The sequence below is a fragment of the Dendrobates tinctorius genome, unplaced genomic scaffold (genome assembly GCF_039654945.1).
Source record: "Dendrobates tinctorius isolate UK_male_01 unplaced genomic scaffold, ASM3965494v1 ptg000035l, whole genome shotgun sequence".
Lineage (NCBI taxonomy): Eukaryota > Metazoa > Chordata > Amphibia > Anura > Dendrobatidae > Dendrobates > Dendrobates tinctorius.
Genome location: NW_027361703.1, coordinates 33,201,518 through 33,223,930, shown reverse-complemented (window position 1 = coordinate 33,223,930; position 22,413 = coordinate 33,201,518). Strand labels below are relative to the sequence as shown.

Below are 22,413 nucleotides of genomic sequence, written 5' to 3'. Positions count from 1 at the left end.
AAATAGAAGCCTCTCCCTCCTCTGTATCGCCTGTCAGAATTGTTTTTGTCTCGATCTCTGAATTGTTGCTTTCTGAATTTTCGGCCCCTCTGAAAGGAGCGCCGAAACGCTTGAAATGGTTGTTTTGGAAAATTTTTCTTTGTATCACCCGCTTTTTCCAACACGTCATCCAATGCTGGTCCGAACAAGAAATTTCCCTCACATGGCAGAGAGCACAGTTTCATCTTTGCCTGAGTGTCCCCCGGCCAGCATTTTAGCCATACTGCGCGCCGTCCTACATTGGTTAAGGCTGCTGACTTTGCTGCTAGTCTGGCCGAGTCTGCAGAAGCCTCTGCGAGAAAGTCTGCCGCCGCTCTAATAGCCGGTAATGCTTCCAGAATTGACTCTCTGGGAACTCCATGTTCTAGTTGATCCTCCAAGTTGTCTACCCATATCTTTAGAGACCTAGCCATACACGTAGCTGAGATAGCCGGTCTTAGTGCCCCAGCCGAGGTTTCCCAGGCTGTCTTAAGGCAATTGTCCGTCTTCCGGTCCAGCGGTTCTTTCAGAAACCCCAGATCCTCAAAGGGTAGGGAGATTTTCCTGGCGACTTTTGATATCGCTACATCGATTTTGGGAGCCCTATCCCAGGATGAGGATGCCTCTTCCTCAAAGGGATACCTCCTCTTCAGAGAATTAGATATCTGGGACTTTTTCTCTGGTTTTTCCCATTCGCGTTTTATGAGCTCTTCTATTTGCTCATTAATAGGGAAGGTCTTACGCTTTTTCTTTTGTAGTTCACTGAACATGAGTTCTTGGGCTGTCTTTTTTGCTCGCTCCTCTACCAGCCCCATGGTAGATCTGATTGCTTTAATAAGTTCATCCGTAGATTCTACTGGGAACGTATCTTCCCCATCTGAGCTACTATCTGAATAGTGCGTTTTATCTGAGTCCTCCTCTGATCCTGTATAGTCTTCTTGAGAGACCCCTGAGGGGCTGGATCTATCCCTAGTTTTCCTATCTGCATCCGCAGATTGTAATGCACTTACTGACTTACAAACCTCTGTTTGAATTAGGGACCTCAGACTATCCGAGAATGAGGGAGTCTCCTCCGCTATTGTTTTGTTAATACACTCCTGGCATAACTTTTTATTCCAGGCTGTTCCTACGGGACCTTTGCATAAAGCACATTCTTTATTCTTAGATTTTCCCCTACTTTTCTTAGGGACTTCCTATACTCCACCCCGCCAATGTATGTAAGAGAGGGAGGAGAGGGAAGAGAGGAGACAAGAGAAAGAGAACAGACATTAGAGTACTGGACTTTCTCGTAGTTCACTCACCACTCGGACGCTTTCACAAAACGGGTACCGGATCTGGAGGCTGACTGGTCTTCTCACTGTCTCCTAAGGAGACTAGGGACCCCTCCTTCTTGCGTTGACGATCCGCCCGTGCGCTGCCCGAGCGGCTTCCACTGCTGCTGCGGCGTGTCTTGCTCTTTTCGTGTGAGCGTGACCGCCTTTCCTTCGCTTCCTGGCGTGGTTGTATATGCTCTGGCGAGGGGCTCTCCATCCTGCCGTATATGTCTGCTGCTATCCTGTGCTGAGAGCAGTCACACCTGACCATGTAATGGAGTAGTGACACCAGCCACTACCGGTTTAAATAGCAGCCCCCCGCTTCCAGCTGCTTAGCAGGAGCCTAATGAGAGCGGTCTTTTTTTTTTTAAATTGGACCGCCTGGGCCCCGTACCCCGCTTGCGCCCTCTGTGTGCGCGCACCACTACCTGTGTCCGCGCGCCCCCTAGTGACTGCGCACACCCTCCTGTGTCTCTGCTGTGCGCGCCACCTCTACTTCCGGGTCGCCGCTTACCACTTCCAGTTTAGCGTCGGCTTCCTCCCAGCAAGGCCCCACCATGCGCGCTCCAATGCGCGTGTCCTTGCCGCCCTGGTGTGCTCAGCGGCGCGAACCCGGGTCTTCCGGTGAGTGCCTGGGCCCCATACCGGTCACCTGCGCTCTCCCTCTTACCTGAGGAGAAAGGATGGACGATCCACTATACCACCAACGTATACACCAGGTAAACCTTCCAGAGCCGGATTCTGCGGGGACTGGCGTCTGGTCTCAACAGGGCGGGTACACCAATGTGGCACCCCCGAGGAGCAATATCTTCGCCCAGGCACCGATGTGTCACATGGGCTGCATGGCCACCATACGTCGACCGGGAGGGAACACTGAAAGTGGCCTCCGTGGACGTTTTACGGGGTACATTTACATCTTGGAGGGTACACCGCCTGTGGTCTCCAAGGTATCCAGCTTCACCCGGGCATCTGCCCCCTGGGCTGTGGCCATGCACTCGCTCAGGGGGGACATAGGAATATATGACCCCCGAGGCGACTACCGGTACCTGGTATCAGGTGTAGCAGACCGGTGCCTGCTATTTGATCACCCGACCCAGGCCCAGGCATCCTCTTCTTTCTTCCAATCATCAAGAGGTTTTCATCTTGAGGGTTTCCCATCGAGGACAGGAAACCAACTGATGTGGAGAGAGGAGCCGCCCCTTTTATCTTGAAGGTTTCCTGTCCTCGCTGGGCGGATCCCCTCTCTCGTGGTGCCGTCATGTAGAATGAAAAAATAAACTTTTTCCAAGTGAAAGAAACTGAGAGATCAGATTACGGGGGCCACTGTAACACTTTGCGTTACAAGTCAAGCACTATAAACCACACAATTACATGATTTTCCTTAAATGTGTAATGTAACAACCTGGCTCGAGAATTTCTTCGATTCCAGTGTAGGAGGAGAACACCTGTCCCGAGAACTTGGAGTGCTGCTGCCTGAAGTTGTTCTGCAGATAGTCCATCACCATGACATACCCAGACTGCTGCATAGTCAGGATCTCACAGAAATATTCCAACTGACAGAGAGGAAAAAAACAACAGACATTAAAATAGGAACTCTTATAGCATGTGTTACATCAATGCAGTAAATTGCAGTCACGTCACATATTAGCAATTATCTCCTTATATCATTGCATTGTACTAGGCTGTAAGACTAAAGCTGGCCCTATACAAATTCATATTGCAGCTTTACAATCCATACATCAAGAGCTATAGAAAAAACATGAAGGCAGGATACATTTCAATAGTTTTGAAGAGGCGTCTAAAATCCAAGCTCACACCGGGCGATTGCAGTTTTTAGATTTAGCACCACACAGGTTTTGCAGGAAAGCAGCTCAAGGACCATGTCGAGAACGGCTTGTAAAAACTGTAATATTACTACATCTAGAGGGGAAATAGAGGTTTAATATAAGGTTTTACACACATCCATCACTACCAGAAGGATAAGATTCACAAGTAATGATTTCAGGCTGCATTCAGAGAACTTCAGAATGATTCAGATTAGATGGAAAATTTGTATTAGATCGTAGGTGCAGAATATGAAATCAATGGAATTCTATGGCAATATTCACACATGCATAATTCTATATGCGAAAATGCAGAGGGCATATATTTTAACACACATTATGCTCCATGAAATGCTGCATCTTTTAGTGTTTTCTTTCCTTGAATGTAGTGTTTTTAGTGCTTCTGTGGAGAAATACAGTACAAGATGGCACCCAATGCACATAAGAGTGAGACATTAAAAAAGAGTAATGTCCGTAAAACCTTTAAAATTGTAAATCCAATCAGAAATATCTGATATACTATATCATAGATGACAGAAGATTAAATTGATGAAGCCTGTGATGATTGATTTCTAGAGCACTATGTGCTGTATAGTCTAGAGATGGGCAGATCAACTAGTGAGACTCTGGACCTTCGGCCAGGTTAGTAGTCTCAAGCTACTGGGCAGGAGACTTGCAAATTAATCCACTCATCTCCAGAATAGACCATAAACACCTTTTTTCCTACTTTCTAAGAAATCTGTCATTGATTGATCAAGGGTTATTCCTAGATGATAATTTGCTCATAACCAGGTGTCTGGATGCTGAGGACCCACACCCATCCACAGAATTGAATGGAATACATACGAAAGCCACTACTCCAATCAGTGTCTACAGGACTGAAGAGACATAGCCAAGTGTAATTATCTGCTCAGTTGGGAATAATCCTTTACATTGCTATGTCAGATTTTACAAGTTTCACCAATGTGAAGTTCTCACACTTACCTCTCACATTAGACAATCCATTTGAATGGATATCCCCTTGCATGTTTGTTTGGTAAAGGTAAGGAACATGTTACTGCTTACCTGGGCTTCAGAAATTGTTGCTGTGTCCTTAAATACAATCCACTCTACTGTTTCTGAGCATGGAGGCGTTGTTAGTGATCCATTGTACGTATAATATTTGTCTGTGTAGTTTGGCAGTAGGTCCAGCAGTACAAATGGATCTAGTTCAGCCTTTTTACCTGTAAAAAAAATGATTATATTATCAATCTACAGACACAAAAAAAAAAAACAGGAAACATTTCAGGTTCAACACCCCAAAATCATATTTTGCCTTGGTCATAGAAAGTGCAATAGAAAATAAATCATCCCTGGATGCTTATGTATGAAAGAGAAAATATTGTTTTCCCTAAAACAACTGTTCAAATATTGTTCAACATATAAAATGTATCTGAAAAGTTTCTATAGGTAACACTTCCACATTTGTACCACGTTACATGCTCAGTAAAAGGAGTTTTCCAGTCTCAACAAGTTATCTTTTATCCATTGGACAGGAGGTAATTTGCTGATTGGTGGGTTTCCAATCACAAGGACCCCCACCAGTCAGCAGAACTAGGAATTTTGATACCAGACAGGGAACTTTTATCCCCATTACAAAATGGAGCGGGAGGCTGGACACCTGAGCACCACTCTATTCATTGTCTATGGAACTGCAGTAAAAAGCTGAGAGCTCCTAGGGAATGAATGAAGCGGTCAAAAAGGCGTACTGCTGGTACGTTCTAACAGGGATAAAGGTTCCCCTTTGTGTCAATTGGTGCCGGTCCCAGTAGTTGGACCACCTCCGATCTTTAAATTATCACCTATCCTGTGACTACATGATAAATTGTTTTCACCAAACAATGCTTTTAAATGTGACCTGGTTTTCAACCAAATTGACATTAATGTCTATATTGGCATACAATGCAAACTCCACTGAAGTAATGAAATGTAATCTAAAAGAATTGAAATAAACACAATATTAATATTGATTTAGTTGTTAGCTGTGTCAAAAACTCTCTGATTTAGCATTGTGCTTAAAGAGGTTGTCCACTACCCTATCTCACTTACTGATTTTGCCATAAATGCCTAAAGATAATGTTGCTAAAGGTCCCCATCTACCTTTTCTACCAAATGTCATGTGTTTACCTTTCTGCTTCACTGCTTTTGCCCCGGCCCTAGCTCTGATGCTCACAGCCATCATTTCCTCTTCAGGGTCCTCTGCTCCCTTCTGACTACCTTTCCAATCATCCCCAGTCAAGTATTGTGCTACAAGCCAGCAGTGATCACAACCCCTGTAACTCGACCTAATCCCATCCCACTTGTCCCACATCTTCACAGTGTAAGGGGTTACAAAGGATGATGTGTTCCCCTAACCCTTTAAGTACGTCCCGATTACTGTGTATTATTTAATGTCATATTTGACAAGTGTATGTAGTAATGCTGCTGTAATATGTGTATATAATGTCCAGTGTATTGTTATATTTCTGCTGCATAATGTATATAATAGGGAAAGTGCAGTGTATAGTTTGACCACTAGGTGGTGGCACAGAGGTCAGTGAACTGTACATAGTAGTGATTAGAAACCAGCATAGGAAATAGTTAATTTAGGAGCGGTTAGCTGGGGAGTAAGGCAGGAGAGCTTCCTGGATAGGAGTAGTTGGGGCGAGAAGCCCACAGTGCTTGGGTGGGCAATATGCCTGAGCTGCCCAACACCCCGTAACGTTGAAGGAAGGGCCCAGCCATCCAGAGACAGTGTCAGCTAGTGAAGTGATAGCTGAGGTGAGAGGAGATAGAGTTCCTCAGAAGCAGGAGACAGAGTTTCCCAGTAAGAAGACTGCAGTACAGTACGCGGCAGGACAGATGAGCAGATCACTCAGTATTTGGAAATTGCTAGCATGGATGGACTCCCTTGGTGCTGGGGTGAAACGGATGAGGGACCCCTTGTATACAGCGAGCTTACACAACGAGGATGCTGGGAAAACATACAGTGTGGTACGACCCGATCTCGAGTCGTGTGACAGGGAGAAAGGAGAAGGGAAATGTCATGGTCACGTGTGTCAGGACGCAGATGATGCCGCAAGGCGAACCCATAACACACGTGACCCTGGATACACCGCCTCCAGTGGGGCGCATTTAAATAATAAAAACGTGCAGGTGGATACGCCGCCTCCACCTGGCGAATTTAGGTATTACATGTTATACATACAATATCTGGAAACACCGCCTCCAGTAAGGCGCATTTAAATAATAAAGGGGGAAACCTGGGAAACTTTAACAATGGTGGGCCCTGCGATAGGGAAAAGGGAATTGGAGACCTCCTGAGCCAGTGTCCCTGCACTCCTAACGTTCCCTATGCCGGTTTCGCACCGGACGCCGCACGCGTACCTCAACGCCCTTGCTCACCCTGAACCTAAACCCTCACTAGGGAATGGGTCGGTGCGGAGACTAATCCCACCACTGCACTAATAACACACATGAGGAAAGAGACAATACAGGGGAAACACCACTTAGCTTTGCTCTGTTGCGTGCACTCCTAGCAACAGAGCCCACCACCTGCGTGCGTCTTCTCCTCCACCCGGATCCATCACCATAACAGGACCCTTCACCTTAGTGCAGCCTTGGAGCAGAGTCCAACACCAGTTGCAGCTGCTTAGAACCAGAGTCCCAAGGATGAGTTCAGCTGCTGACACGAAGTCGAGCATGCTTGAGTCCAGCTCAGCGGCCAAGTCCCACATGGTGAGTGCCACTCTCCATAGTCGCCACTCCACCAGCCCATGCAGACACTTCCCGCTGACACCATCACTGCGACTCCACCACGCCATGCCAGCCCTTCGTCCAGACACCATAGCTGAAACACATCCCCCCTGGCTAGCTGCGCAGGACTCCTCACCAGCTCCATCCTTCCTCCAGGCTCTCCAAAAACAGAGTGAACACAAACTCACAATATCACAGGCAGTGATTGCACACCTCTAGCACACCTTTATAGGGTGTAACACCTGATACATGATTAAGTGCACAAAACCTAAAGTGCAATATCAAAACCACCACCGGGGACAGTCAAGACACCTTGGAACTTTCCAAAGTAAAAATAAGTTCACCCAGTGATTTAAAACTGTCAGATCACTTCAGATCATGACAGGAAAGATGCAGTATCGTGTAACATGGAAACTGATGTAGATGATGGAATGTATCTGGATGTGCCACGAAGATTTGAAAGTAAAGTTTTGCATTTTGTGTTTTACCTGGACTGTGTCTCTGTTCATTCACATGAAGCCAAAGGTGACCCCACGGAAAGGAGGGTAGGTCCTGTAGGTGCCAGGAATGAAGAGGCAAGTAGAGTGCAAGAGAAATGTAGTGTTTCTGTGACGGGAGGCCAGGGCTCAGGTGCCCCGGTGTCCATGGCCATGACTACGGTCCTGGCCGACCTTTACAACAGCATCAGCATTAGTGATAGGATGTCCAGCTCTTTTTTAAGTGTTCTGGCTCGCTTGGTCCCACTCACCAAACAGAGATTGCTCTTTTAGATCCTAAATGGATCGCTACTAAATATGTGTTCACCTCAGGCAAAGGTGAATGCCCACCTGCAATCGAAACCATGCCCACTTGCACTCAGTCCCTTAAATTAATGACTGGGCGGAGTTTAGTCCCCCAAACACTGGAATTTTACGCCTAGTGACAGCCATTAAGAGAATTTAGTGTCTCTCACTTGGGTGTTTGGCTCTGTCATTCACAGCAGGGGCCAGCTCTTTGTCTTGGTTGTGAATGACCCATCACTAATCTATACAATACATAGAAGTAACAAAAAGCACCAGAACAGCAGCCCTGGCTATAACACAGGTTGTAGAAAGGGAGTGTGTGTACATACATTTACATACTGCTATAGCCATACAGAAACAAGGAAGAGCTCTGGAGGGTGAAATGTGTAGGGAGTTGTGTTTGCTGTTGAATGCACAGGACCAGGGAGTGAGCTCTGCTGAATAAAGAGCCCCACCAAACAACATGAAAGTCACATTATTAAGAGTTACGTTAAGAGTGAGGGAGCCCTCAGTTAAGTGTGACTGTGGGGGAAGATTACCCTTAATCAGTTAGGGATGACACAGAGGGGGAGCTGGACCCGAAGTTCAATAAATGTGACATAATAGGGGAGAAGTACCCAGAGGTGGCCCTAAATTAAGTAAGGGGTGACACAGATAGGGAGGGGAAGCCTCCTTCAAGAAAGACAGTTGGAGAGGACACAGTGGGGGAGGGGGACTTATGTCAAGGGTATCAGTCTGGGTGAAAGACCCTCAGTCAGTTACAGGTGACAAAGTGGGAGAAGTGAATGGTCAGTCAAAGGTTACAGTGGGGAAGGAGGGCCCTCAGTCAGTTATGTGTAACATAATGGGTTAGTGGTGCCCCGAGTCATTTAGTGGTGACACAGCAAAGCAGATGGTCCACCATTCACTTGGACGTGACTAATGGTCTCCCCTTGCACCAGACATATCACCTGTAATTGGATAAGTGCCCTCAATCAGTTATGTATCATAAGTTGACATGGCTCTGATGTCAATTCACACTGCGCATTATTTCTATATACAGTGCCTTGCGAAAGTATTCGACCCCTGGAACTTTCCAACCTTTTCCGACATGTCATGCTTCACATATAAAGATACCAAATGCAAATTTTTGGTGAAGAATCAACAACAAGTATTTCCAACAATTGTGGAAATTCAGAAACTGAAAAGTGGGGCGGGCAATATTATTCGGCCCCTTTATCTTAATACTTTGTTGCTCCACATTTTGCTGCGATTACAGCCGCAAGTCACTTGGGGTATGTCTCTATCAGTTCTGTACATCGAGAGACTGAAATTCTTGCCCATTCTTCCTTGACAAACAGCTCGAGCTCAGTGAGGTTTGATGGACATCGTTTGTGAACAACAGTTTTCAGCTCTTTCCACAGATTCTCGATTGGATTCAGGTCTGGACTTTGACTTGGCCATTCTAACACCTGGATATGTTTATTTGTGAACCATTCCATTGTAGATTTTGCTTTATGTTTGGGATCATTGTCTTGTTGGAAGACAAATCTCCCTCAGTCTCAGGTCTTTTGCAGACTCCAACAGGTTTTCTTCCCATCAATTTTAACCATCTTCCCTGTCCCTGCTGAAGAAAAGCAGCCCCAAACCATGATACTGCCACCACCATGTCTGACAGTGGGGATGGTGTGTTCATGGTGATGAGCTGTTTTGCCTTTACGCCAAACATATCGTTTGGCATTGTTGCCAAAAGGTTTGATTTTGGTTTCATCTGACCAGAGCACCTTCTTCCACATGTTTGATGTGTCTCCCAGTTGGCTTGTTACAAACTTTAAACAACACTTTTTATGGATATATTTGAGAAAAGGCTTTCTTCTTGCCACTCTTCCATAAAGGCCAGATTTGTGCAATGTACGACTGATTGTGGTCCTATGGACAGACTGTCCCACCTCAGCTGTAGATCTCTGCAGTTCATCCAGAGTGATCATGGGCCTCTTGGCTGCATCTCTGATCAGTCTTCTCCTTGTTTGAAATGAAAGTTTAGAGGGACACCCGGGTCTTGGTAGATTTGCAGTGGTATGATACGCCTTCCATTTCAGCACAGTGCTCCTTGGGATGTTTAAAGTTTTGGAAATCATTTTGTATCCAAATGCGTCTTTAAACTTCTCCACAACAGTATCACGGACCTGCCTGTTGTGTTCCTTGCTCTTCATGATGCTCTCTGTGCTTCAAACAGAACCCTGAGACTATCACAGAGCAGGTGAATTTATACGGAGACTTGATTTCACACAGTTGGATTATATTTATCATCATTAGTCATTTAGGACAACATTAGATCATTCAGAGATCCACAATGAACTTCTGGAGTGAGTTTGCTGCACTGAAAGTAAAGGGGTCGAATAATATTGCACGCTCCACTTTTCAGTTTTTGAATTTCCACAAAAATCTAAAATAACCAATAAATTTCGTTCAACTTCACAATTGTGTCCCACTTTGTTGTTGATTCTTCACCAAAAATATACATTTGGTATCTTTATGCTTGAAGCATGATATGTTGGAAAAGGGTGAAAAGTTCCAGGGGCCGAATACTTTCGCAAGGCACTGTAGCTGCCCCAAGAATGCTTTTCTCTGTTTAATCCAAAGTATACCATTCATACATTGTATAACGTTACACCAACTGTTATACTTTATAGAAAGCAGAGGAGTGAGAATCACTCAACACAGTTCTAAAAAATATTTCCGTACAGTGCTGGTACACAGCTCAGTATTGCAGTATAATATTCTCCATGCTGCTGCACATTGTCTTCCATGCTGTGGCTGTTTCTGGTTATGAAGTGACAGAATATTTGGAATCCCTCTTATTCTGTGAGATGGGTATGGAAGACATCATAGCAGCTAATCTTCAGAGAGGAATGAAAATAAGAACGGAGATAACTGTCAGATATGTCAGGTAATGACTAGAAATAGTGTTATTTTTCATGTACAGGCACATGACAGCATATTCTGTAAAGTTTCCTGAAATGGCCGTAACCCTTTAAGATACAAAAGTTAAAGGCTGGCAACTCACATGGTAGGAAAATAGCTCCAGAAAGCAAAAAATAAACTCACCAAACCGATGAACACTATCAACTCCATTGATGATTGCATTATAATTTGTGTTTTCTTCACCAATCTGCAGTGATATAAGAACACAAAATATAAAAGAAGTCAGTAAATGCTGTACAGCAACAAAAATAAATATATTAACAATAATAACAGTAAAAAATATTAAAAAAAGTTATTATAATAAAGAATTGTAAACGTCACAATGTTCTCTCATATCTGATATGTAGACATGTATATATATATATATATATATATATATATATATATATCTCAAGAAGACAGCTATTACACGGCCTGCTGCACATAGGGATACAAACTTGTTTGTGAGAGGGGCAGTTGGGGAGAATGTGTTTCCATTAGTGAAGAGATGAGTAATCCTTTGTACTTTGTTACGTCTGCAATATGAAAAAAGAAGAAAAAACGTGGATGGCACCGCTGTTACCGTAGTAGTTTCAGGTGGTGTGAGGTTTTAGGAGTGCTGGCTTGCCTGCAGCCTCGGGTGCTCGTCCTGGGAAGACCACAGATGTATCCAAAATCCAAAGAAGAAAAGAAGGACCGCATTCACCGGGCTGTTGAAGAAATGCTACTACTTTACTAGTACATGCGTTACATATTGGCCGGAGGAGTGAGAGCGGGAGTGGACAGAAAGCTGACAACGGCTGTTTCGCGCTGAACTAGCGCTTCGACTGGTCAATCACCCGTCGAAGCGATAGTTCAGCGCAAAACAGCCTGCTCTCACTCCCCCGGCCAATATGTAACGAATGTACTAATAAAGTAGCAGCATTTCGTCAACAGCCCAGTGAATGCGGTCCTTCTTTTCTCCTTTGGATTTTGTTACGTCTGTGTTCACTGCACTCTCATACTGTGTCTCCCACTTGCCCCCTATAAGAAACAAGTAGAGGGGGACATCACTTGACAGCTACAGCCAATGTGCAGCCGATGTTTAGCTGCAGCCTTCACATTCTGTTCACACTGGCTTCTTCTGCTTTGATGGAAAGTAAAGACTGCAGCTAATCAGCAGCCTTTGATTGGCTGCAGAATCAACATGACGCCCACATTCACCCATGCTTGATGTTGGCTTCAGTTGACTGGCAGAGGAGCCATGCCAGTCCGGAAGGGGAGGATAATTGTTTTTCTTCTATTGCCCTGGGTTCATTAAGATTAAGTTTTTTAGTATTTTAAGACTAACCTTTATCAACATTCAGAGTGGGTGTGTGTGGGGGGGGGGTCAAAGGACCGCTGCAACCACACCAGCACTCACTGGTTGCCGCAGATGGGCTGCAGTGGTCAAATCATTCACGCTGCTGGATGTTTTTGTGTGGGCATTGGCATGAGACACAGTTGAAGTGCAGAAGAACCAGAACTGAGACTAGATTTTTCTAATTAAATCATACGGGGCCCACTGCGATTAAAGGGAACCTGTGAAGCCTCCCTGTATGTTGCCTGGCCCTTTGCACCTCCATCGCACCACATTTCTGGCTGCTCTGTTCACTGTTGTTTGTAAGAAGGAGAAAGAAACCGATCATATAGTCCAAAAAGAAACAATTTATTTGTTCAATACAGGTAAAAAATAGACGGACAATTAGCAATGGTATCATTGTGTTATTACGCACTTTGAGTTATTTTTTGTGTGTATATTATTTGCTTACATTTTATACACGATAGCGCTCCATATTTTCATACCCCTGGGTTGTGCGTCCCTTTTTAGATTTTGTCATATTTTATCTGTCCATTGCTAATTGTCCATCTATTTTTTACCTGTATTGAACAAATAAATTGTTTATTTTTGAAATATATGACCGGTTTCTTTCTCCTTCTTTCAGCTTTGTGTAATTATCCGATTGTCCACACAATATCACCTTGGTCTGGCTTCTTGGTTGTAGGGTCTTTATCTTATATAATTGTATACTCACGTAACACTATGGATACCCTCACCATCAATTAGCATTTCCTTTGTTTACCATTTACCCTAGTTTGGGGCTTCTGACCCACGTAGACCTTGCAGTTCACTGCACATGTCCGGGACCTACTCATGGCTGGAACTCCCAAACTAGGGAGAACACTGTGCCAGAGATGTGGTGCGACGGAGACATGGAAGTGCGGACAACGGGCAGGGAGCAGCGGGGATGGATAGAAAAGTGAGTGGTGAGGTGAGTAGAAGTATTTTCTTTATTTTTTACATATTACATTTATCATGCTCTGGAGTCTAAAGAGATCCCAGAACTTAATAGGAAACATTCCATTCTCAGAGAATATCTTCTCTGCAAATCGAATTTCCAGGGAAAATCTTAATGAATAGGTGAATTGGAAACATGTTAGATCCGCTCATCTTTAGTAATAAATAACATAAAGTGTATAACAGTCAAAGGTATCTGTAGCCTTTAAGTGGTTTTATATAAACTTTTAAAGAACATTATTACTGGTTAAAACAAAGGTCCAGGAAAAAAGGAGAAATCACAGTATGACCAATAATTCCTTCATATCGTAAGGATGTAAGTAACACAGCAGAGCTTTTCGTATGGAACAATAAATATGATAGTGTTAGCTTTAGAATTTCCTTTTGCAAAAGAACTGATTAATAAAAGGTATATGCGACTGCTTTCTCTTCGTCACTGCCTTTTAAACATTTGATAAGAGCTATTTACAAGGCAAAACAGAATCAAAGAGTGATCACTGCCCCATTATGGCACACCCAGAAGAAGACCTCTTCTCACACATCACCTAGATATAGATGATCTATCTCCTGTTGGCTTGTCTGTGCATTGTCATGGAAACACAAAAAATTCCTCCCACTAATACTGCCGTTTACAGGCTTATTACCTGTAATCACAAATGATTCCAGCTATCAAGGATTTTTCCTACTTAAGCCAGTTACAGCTTAAGCAGTTACTTAAATAATCCTATTTACGCTAAGTGTTTTATTACAAAGTGTCATACATGTTCTTACTAGTATGGTGACATTCTTTGGCAGCCACATAGTCGAAGATTATATTGCTATGTTTTTAGATGATTCTCTTTTTCAGGAGTTCTCCATCAGAACAACCAATCCATATATTCTATCATGGAATTTGAAAGTTCCGGAGACGTACCACTGTCCAGCTTCATCAGCCAGACGAGAACTGTTGGTAGCAGCAACATTCACTCTGAAGGACGCCAGTTGTCCATTTATTATTACGGTATATAGCCAGCAATTTATCGGAATACAATATTTACACTGCAATACCTCTGCGATTAAAGGGGGTGATTCTAATGAGAAGCATATTGGTAATCAAGAGGATGTGACCATCCAGCCACAGCTCTCACTTCATCTTGATTATGTACAGGTATCACTCAACTACCCCCAAATATCCTACTAGGACATATAAAAATTGTTCTGTAAAGGTGATGTCTCATTAGAAACACCGGGAATGCAAGTGCTGACACTGCCTTAACGACATTGGCACGGGAGGTGTATATGTGTTTTTATTTCAACGGGGCAAAATAATCAGATCGAGAAGGGGTTGTCTTAGCAGTAGACAAACCCTTTAACCTCTTAATGACCGCCGATACTCCTTTTAAGGGCAATCATTAATGGGCCTTATTCCTCAGTGCCGCTTTATAATGGCGCTGAGGAATAAGGGGATAGCACCTCTCACTGGCGGCAATTGCTGCAGGTGTCGGCTGTATATAAAAAAGCATTTTTACTGTGTGATAGCAGTAAAACTGGTATAAATCTGGAATTGCTGTAATCGCACCGAACCGAAGAATAAATCCACCTTATCACTTATGCCACATGGTGAACTGCACAAAAATAAAAATGAGAACTACTGCTACTGCTGTCTATTTGTTAATTCTACCTCCCAAAAATTGGAATAAGGCTCGGCTCACATTTATCCTGCACTCTCTGCTGAGCGCTTATGTCGAGGTTTCAGTGTAAATTCCCCAAAACTGCAATTCAGACAAAACCCCCAACAGAACCACTCCCTCATGAAGCATATGGAGTCACCTTGGACCGGTCTGTGTGCGGTGTCCCATCATTTTAGACGTCTTTTAGCTCACAAGTGTGGACGACTACAGATCTGTGCATGCCTAAAAAGATGGACACCACACAGAGTACGAAGTATCTCCATTTGCCTCATGGTGGGTGGTTCCTGTGGGGGTTTAGTCTGAACCACATTTTTGTGGCATTTACATGGTAACGCCGACGTAAGTGCTCAGCATAGAGCAAGGATGTGATCCAGCCTTATACTGGAAGCAATCAGAAATATTATGTACCCCAAAAGGTTACTAATAAAATCCCAAATTTATCCCACACAAAACCAGCCCCCACTCAGTTCCCTCATTTGTCACTGGAACTATAAGTGGTCCCCACATTACTTGTAGAAAAAAACTGTGGAAAAGCCAAATCCCTCTAAAAAAAAAAAAATCCAGTGAATTCTGCACTCCCAAATCGAAATGCCTCCTTCCTTCTGAGCCCCATTGTGCCTAAACCACAGTAAGCGGCCACATGTTTGGCATTATTGTAATGGAGAGAAAGCACAATTTACGGGTGCATATCACCAGAAGCACAAGCTGGGCACAATGTATGAATGCACTACAATTTATGGGGGCTCTACACTGTATGGGGACACAATGTATTAGACTGACAGATTTGCAATTCTCCAGAAAGAGAGTCTGGTGTGAATGTCACAAAATAGTCACTGACCGGTCCAATTTCTACAATGGGGTCACTTTGGGATTTTTCTGCTGTCCTGTTCCAAATTCCTTGAGGGGTTTAGTTTCCAAAATAGGGTCACTTGTGGGATGTTTTCACATTTTAGGGGCTTTTCAAATGCGACATGGCATTCACAATCTATACCAGACAAACAGCGTTCTTTCCTTTCCTAGCCCTGCCATGTGCCCAAGCAGAAGCTTTTGACCATACATGGGGTATCGCCATGTTCAGGACAAATTGTGCAGCATATTATGGGGTTTGTTTTCTCCTATTATCCATTGTGAAAATTACAATTTTGGGGCTAAAACAACATTTTAATGAAAAAAATGAAAATTTTCAATATGAGGACTGTGCTGGACGAAGTACAAGTCTCTCCCCTCTTGAAATGTGCCCCCTCCCTTGGCATTCCCCAAGGTCATAAAAAGCCATGCAGCATTTATCTTTAATGAAAAAGCTAGAAACCAACCCTTTGAAGCTCTTGACACAATGGTGTGAAATGTTCTGCAGCTGCAGCCAACTCTCTTTTGTCTGACTGAAACACAATGGAAACCCCATGGTACAACAAGTCACAGCAAGCTCGGAGGTATTGAATCTGGAAAATCTAATATATAAAGCTGAATGTGTGTGTGTGTGTGTGTGTGTGTATGTTTGTATGTATGTATGTGTGTATGTCCGGGATTGGCATCTGCACCGTCGCAGTTACAGCCACAAAATTTTGCACAGTCACACGTCTGGACCCTGACAGCATCATAGGCTATTTTGTGAGGCGAAATTTTAACCCCGCACGTTACAATTCACCAAACAATTTTGCCCCTATCTACATAATGGGGAAAAAAGAGAGGCCCTAAGACAGAGGAGCTGCGTCCTTCTAGACCTACCGTGTGCGGCGTCACTACTGCGGGCGCCAAGGGGGGCTGCAACTGCAGCGTGGCGTAGAACACTGCCGCTCGACGACAAGGCTGGAAGGCAAGCGCGATGTCGGACACTAGCGTAGCGGTGCGGTGAGCACAGTGGCTTAAGGCTTGCCGCTGACTACTAAGCTAATTCCCTATCACCATGCGTAATATCAGAGGGTTTCAAATGAGTCAGTCACCAGAGTCATACATCCGTCACCATTCACACATAGCAGTATAGTCTATACTAGTGCATGGCGGAACGGCCATGCGCGCTTTTTATAGCCGTGCGGGACCTTCCAGATCTCCGAGATGGACCAATGAGATCTGGAACAGGACCTGGGCACATGACTCCCGATCTCCAATGGGAGATCGTCTCGTGAGCATGCCCAGTAGGAGCACAGATGGACTTAGTCTCTGGAGCGGTCTGCTGCAAAGCAATCTCCTCTGCCTCTATTTCTATTTGTTTTGTGGTTTTTGTGTGCAGAATAAATTTTTGTTAACACATTCTATTTTACCAACAGCAGTTATTAACCCGGGCGAAGCCGGGTAGTACAGCTATTGACCTATAATAACAGAATGCATTATCTCTGAGACTAGCCAAGCACGTTATCCGAATCGGAGTTCCTTTCCCCACGCACCAAAATTATTTAGCCACCTGTAGCCCTCTGGATTATGGAGTTATAAAGCATAGCTTATAGGAATTACATACAGTAGGCATATTTGGTCTCTATGCGCAGATAACATCCAGCGGAATCCAGTGGCAGTTTAACCAACTCATTCAGAGCTTCAGGCACAAAATTATGGGCCAGCCACAGTTCTGGACAGAAAATCTTATTCTCAGACATAGGAAGAGGGAGGCAGTCCAGGGTTGCTAGCAATGTGTGGGAGGGGACAATCTAGGAGATAAGAGACAGCTGCTCATTTTGAGCTGAGTTTTCTAATGGCCGGAGGATACGTTATCTGACGCAGCCAGGAAAGCCTGTAACTAAGATTTGGACCTGTGATCCATCAGGGCCTCCCTGTGGTCACATGCTACATAACATGGTAACTGTAACCTATCTATACCCTATCCTTGTACTACACTTGTGACTGTATACCTGTATATTGTTCTTGTAAATATAAACCTGTATATTTCTAGTGCGCCTTTTCAGCGATTAAATATAAAATTAATCTTGGGCTGCTCTTTTATCTCAGTTCATGAATCCCCACGTCCGTTCGCTCGGTTGGTCAATTGTACGCCACCCGGGTTGGTTTCTGACCCAATCGATATAAGCCTGTTGTCGGACAGGGCTTATGCTGAACGAGGAACTGGTGACAGAATACCGTATTGCTTTAGTGAGGAACTCTGGCAGTGATGGCCAGAATGTTATATATATATATATATATATATATATATATATATCTCTATCTATATATATCTATCTATCTCCAGTCTAGACTAGTGATATATATCCCCCCTCACTGGGAGCGCCTCACTAACTCGTTCCTATAAGGGAAGCCTTACCGGCGACTATTTGCCCTCGGTGCAGTTCCCTGACTGACCTGGAGCGAGTGGTGGCACCAGAGCTCCGATCCCTGCGGGCCCTTCTCTCCCCTCCCTCAAGATGAGCAAAATTGACGCCCTCTTCCCCTGTGAGATCCCTCACAACGACTTTGTTATCAAATTCTGTGTGGTACCTGTGGATTCAAAATGCTCACTATACCCCTGGATAAAATCCTTGAGGGGTCTAGTTTCAAAAATGGGGTCATTTGTGGGGGGGTTGTACTTTTTAGGCACATTCGTGGCACTCTAAATGCAACATGGTGTCCGCTCTTGATTCCAGCCATTCAAAAAGTCAACTGGTGCTCCTTCCCTTCCAAGACCTGTCGTGCGCCCAAACAGTGGATTCACCCACATATGGGGTATCGGCGTACTCAAGAGAAATTGCACAACAAATTTTGGGATCTATTTTATTTTCTCCTGTTACTCTTGTGAAAATAATAAATTTTAAATTTTTTCTGAGAAAAAAAGTTAAATAATCATTTTTTCCTTCCACATTGCTTTAGTTCCTATGAAGTACCTGAAGGGTTAATACACTTCTTGAAAGTGGTTTTAACTACTGAGGGGTGAAGTTTTTAGAATGGTGTCACTTTTGGGTATTTTATGTCATATAGGCCCCCTAAAGTCACTTTAAATGTGATGTGGTCCCTTAAAAAATGGTTTTGTAAATTCTACTGAAAAAATTAGAAATTGCTCATCAACTTTAAACTCTTCTAACTTCCGAACAATAAAAAAACTTTAAAAAATGATGCAGTTGTAAAGTAGACATGTGGGAAATGTTATTTATTAACTATTTTGTGTAACATACAGTACATTGCTGATTTAAGAGCTGAAGATTTAGATGTTGGAAAATTGCGACATTTTTGACATTTTCAAAAAATGTCTGATATTTTCACAAATAAGTCATAGTGAACAAATTTTACCACTATCATGAAGTACAATATGTCAAGAGAAAACAGTCCCAGAATCAGTGGAATCCGATGAAGCATTCCAGAGTTACAGTACTACCACATAAAGTGACAGTGTTCAGATTTAAAAAATTTGGCCTGGTCATTAAGGTCAAAATTGGTTCGGTCACTAAGGGGATAAGGGGCCTGCAATGATTGCTTGACAACATTGTGTTGAACTGCAATCCAATTAAAACATCATTCCCTTTCTCTCATTAGATGTAAAAAGTTGTGTCTTGATCCAGGGTGGGCTGAAGCAAGATGCTCCAAATTCATTAATAGATATGCACCACTTAATTTATTGACAGCATCAATAACATAGAGCACATTTCTTGAATTATGCCACTTTTGTGGTGTAAATTATGATGAAGTAGTAAGAATTTTTCAAGCTCTGTCCACTTTTCAATGAGTGCTTAAAAATGTTGCAAGTTTCTGGTTCGTTCAAACTGTTTGATAAATTGACCTCTAAGAATTTTGACCTGACATATTTGTTTGCTATGGAATCCTAGCAAAGTCTATATAATCTCAATTTACTGTGCTTTTTGCTATGGGGCATGTATTGCTACTTCTTATGTAAGCAATTAGTGTAATATGAAATGTTCTACTTACAGATGAGCAAAAAGATTTCACAATGCCATGGTTCAGTATCAAGTTTGGTCCTTCCTAGTCAGCAGAACCATGGCGGTTCTGCTGACCAGACTACAGATAGCTTCTGCAATCCTCCGCCTAGCATCCTGAGCACCACTGACACCTAAATAGACGCCCAAAATGTCACCAAATAAAAAATACTCCAGTCAGACCACCAAGAAGGACCAAAATGGAAGGACTAGGGTAGTTTGACTCTAGGCAGGAGCACAGTACCAGGAGAGGTGCCCAGCATGCTGCACAGGGAATTGCTTGTGTAAAAGTGGTCCAGTGGCAATGGAGAACCGAACTGGACACCAGATCAGTGTCGTTCTAAGGCCGGGGTCACAATGGCGAGGAATACGGCCAAGTGAGAGGCGCTAAAAGCACGCATTAGACACGGACCAATGATTCTCTACGGGTCCCTCGCACCAGCCGTATATTTCTCGGGCGTCTTCTACACTCCGTGCCAATTGCAGCATGCTGCGATTGTCAGCGTACTACGCCCGTAGTACGCCAATGCAAGTCTATGGGTGCGCAAAAAATACGGATTACACACAGACCACACGTGACTTGCGAGAAATACGCACCCGGTGTCTTTTAGCAAAGCCGGCAATTCAGTGCGCTATACAGTAAACTCACACTGACAGGTTTAATAAAGAAAGAAAGAATAGATATAGACACATAGAATACATTATATATCAATATATATGCATTCTATGTGTCTATATCTATTCTTTCATTTCTTTATTAAAACTGTCATAGGGCTCCATTATATGTCCATTTTGCAAGCCTGCGAGAAAATCTCACATACGGATGCCATACGGATTACATACGGATGCTGACATGCGCAAAATACGCGACCACACCTTGATTACGGATGACATACGGAGCACTGTTTAGGGGCCATTCATCCGTATTACGCATGTAAAATATTGACCGTATTTTGCGCAGGTTAGTGTGACTCCGGCCTAATCTATTTGCTCATATCTGAGTCTAGTTTCTAACAATTTCAATTTATGGTAATTAATTATATTAATAAAACTACTGTGATTCTTAGCTAAGGAATATTTGTCAGCATTTTTGTGTGTGTACGAAATAAGATTCTATCATTATTTTGAGAATATTGCTTTGTATTAGTAAAACCAGTAGATCACACCAAGATCATATTTTCTTTTATTAATGTTATTGTTTTCATGAAAATTAAATTTGCTGTTATCTTATTATTATCTCATGACAAGTTTTGATCACTGACCCTTTTTGAAAGAAAGAATCTAATATGGGCATGATGTGTAGTTGCCAATCTAAAATAAAGCTCTGGTCAAATTGAAATAATGCATGCAATGTAGCAGTCAGCATTATGCAACATCCCATGGCAGAAAATTATTTTTTTCTTCTTGCCCAACTGCAAGTTTCCAAGTTCTGTACCCTATAGGTACTGGTCACCCTATAAAATCACACATGTCTGATTTACTTCACAGACTGTCTGCTATGCAGCTATTGGCTGGAGATATACCCCACATACTGTCTGGAGATATGCCCCACAGACTGTCTGCTATGCATCCATTGGCTGGAGATATACCCCACAGACTGTCTGCTATGCAGCCACTGGCTGGAGATATACCCCACAGACTGTCTGCTATGCATCCATTGGCTGGAGATATACCCCACAGACTGTCTGCTATGCAGCTATTGGCTGGAGATATACCCCACAGACTGTCTGCTATGCAGCTATTGGCTGGAGATATACCCCACAGACTGTCTGGAGATATGCCCCACAGACTGTCTGCTATGCAGCCACTGGCTGGAGATATACCCCACATATACCCCACAGACTGTCTGCTATGCATCCATTGGCTGGAGATATACCCCACAGACTGTCTGCTATGCAGATTTTGGCTGGAGATATACCCCACAGACTGTCTGCTATGCAGCCACTGGCTGGATATATACCCCACAGACTGTCTGCTATGCAGCCATTGACTTGAGATATTCCCCACAGACTGTCTGCTATGCAGCCACTGGCTCAAGATATACCCCACATAATGTCTGCTATGCAGCTATTGGCTGGACATATACCCCACAGACTGTCTGCTATGCAGCTATTGGCTGGAGATATACCCCACAGAATGTCTGCTATGCAACTATTGGCTGGACATATACCCCACAGACTGTCTGCTGTGCAGCCATTGGCTGGAGATAAACCCCACATATACCCCACAGACTGTCTGCTATGCAGCCACTGGCTGGAGATATACCCCACATATACCCGACAGACTGTCTGCTATGCATCCATTGGCTGGAGATATACCCCACAGACTGTCTGCTATGCAGCCACTGGCTGGAGATATACCCCACAGACTGTCTGCTATGCAGCGATTGGCTCAAGATATACTTCACAGACTGTCTGCTATGCAGCCATTGGCTCAAGATATATTCCACAGACTGTCTGCTATGCAGCCATTGACTTGAGATATTCCCCACAGACTGTCTGCTATGCAGCCATTGGCTCAAGATATACCCCACATAATGTCTGCTATGCAGCTATTGGCTGGACATATACCCCACAGACTGTCTGCTATGCAGCTACTGGCTGGAGATATACCCCACAGAATATCTGCTATGCAACTATTGGCTGGACATATACCCCACAGACTGTCTGCTGTGCAGCCATTGGCTCGAGATATACGACACAGAATGTCTGCTATGCAGCTATTGGCTGGAGATTGAATTCACAGACTTTCTGCTATGTAGCCATTGGCTAGGGTTTTTCCTCACATACTTCCTGCTACACAACAATTGGTTGGAGTTTTACCCCACAGACTTCCTGCTATTAATGGTTGAATATGTAATTCACAAGCTTGTACACTGCAGATATTGGCTGCAAATACTGTACTTCAACAACTTTCTGCTCTGCAA

General features: G+C 43.6%; 1 protein-coding gene across 4 annotated transcripts in view; it reads right to left on the bottom strand.

Moving 5' to 3' along the window:
- The window catches only part of PTPRZ1 (protein tyrosine phosphatase receptor type Z1), a 354,695-nt gene that overhangs the window by 180,568 nt on the left and 151,714 nt on the right, over positions 1 to 22,413 (bottom strand). For all 4 annotated transcript variants that reach the window (XM_073573380.1, XM_073573381.1, XM_073573382.1 and 1 more), the window contains exons 6-8: positions 10,798 to 10,861; positions 4,220 to 4,377; positions 2,734 to 2,884 (exon numbers count right to left, since the gene is read on the bottom strand). In XM_073573380.1, the coding sequence (XP_073429481.1) occupies positions 2,734 to 2,884; positions 4,220 to 4,377; positions 10,798 to 10,861 (373 nt within the window). The remainder of the gene's footprint in view (positions 1 to 2,733; positions 2,885 to 4,219; positions 4,378 to 10,797; positions 10,862 to 22,413) is intronic.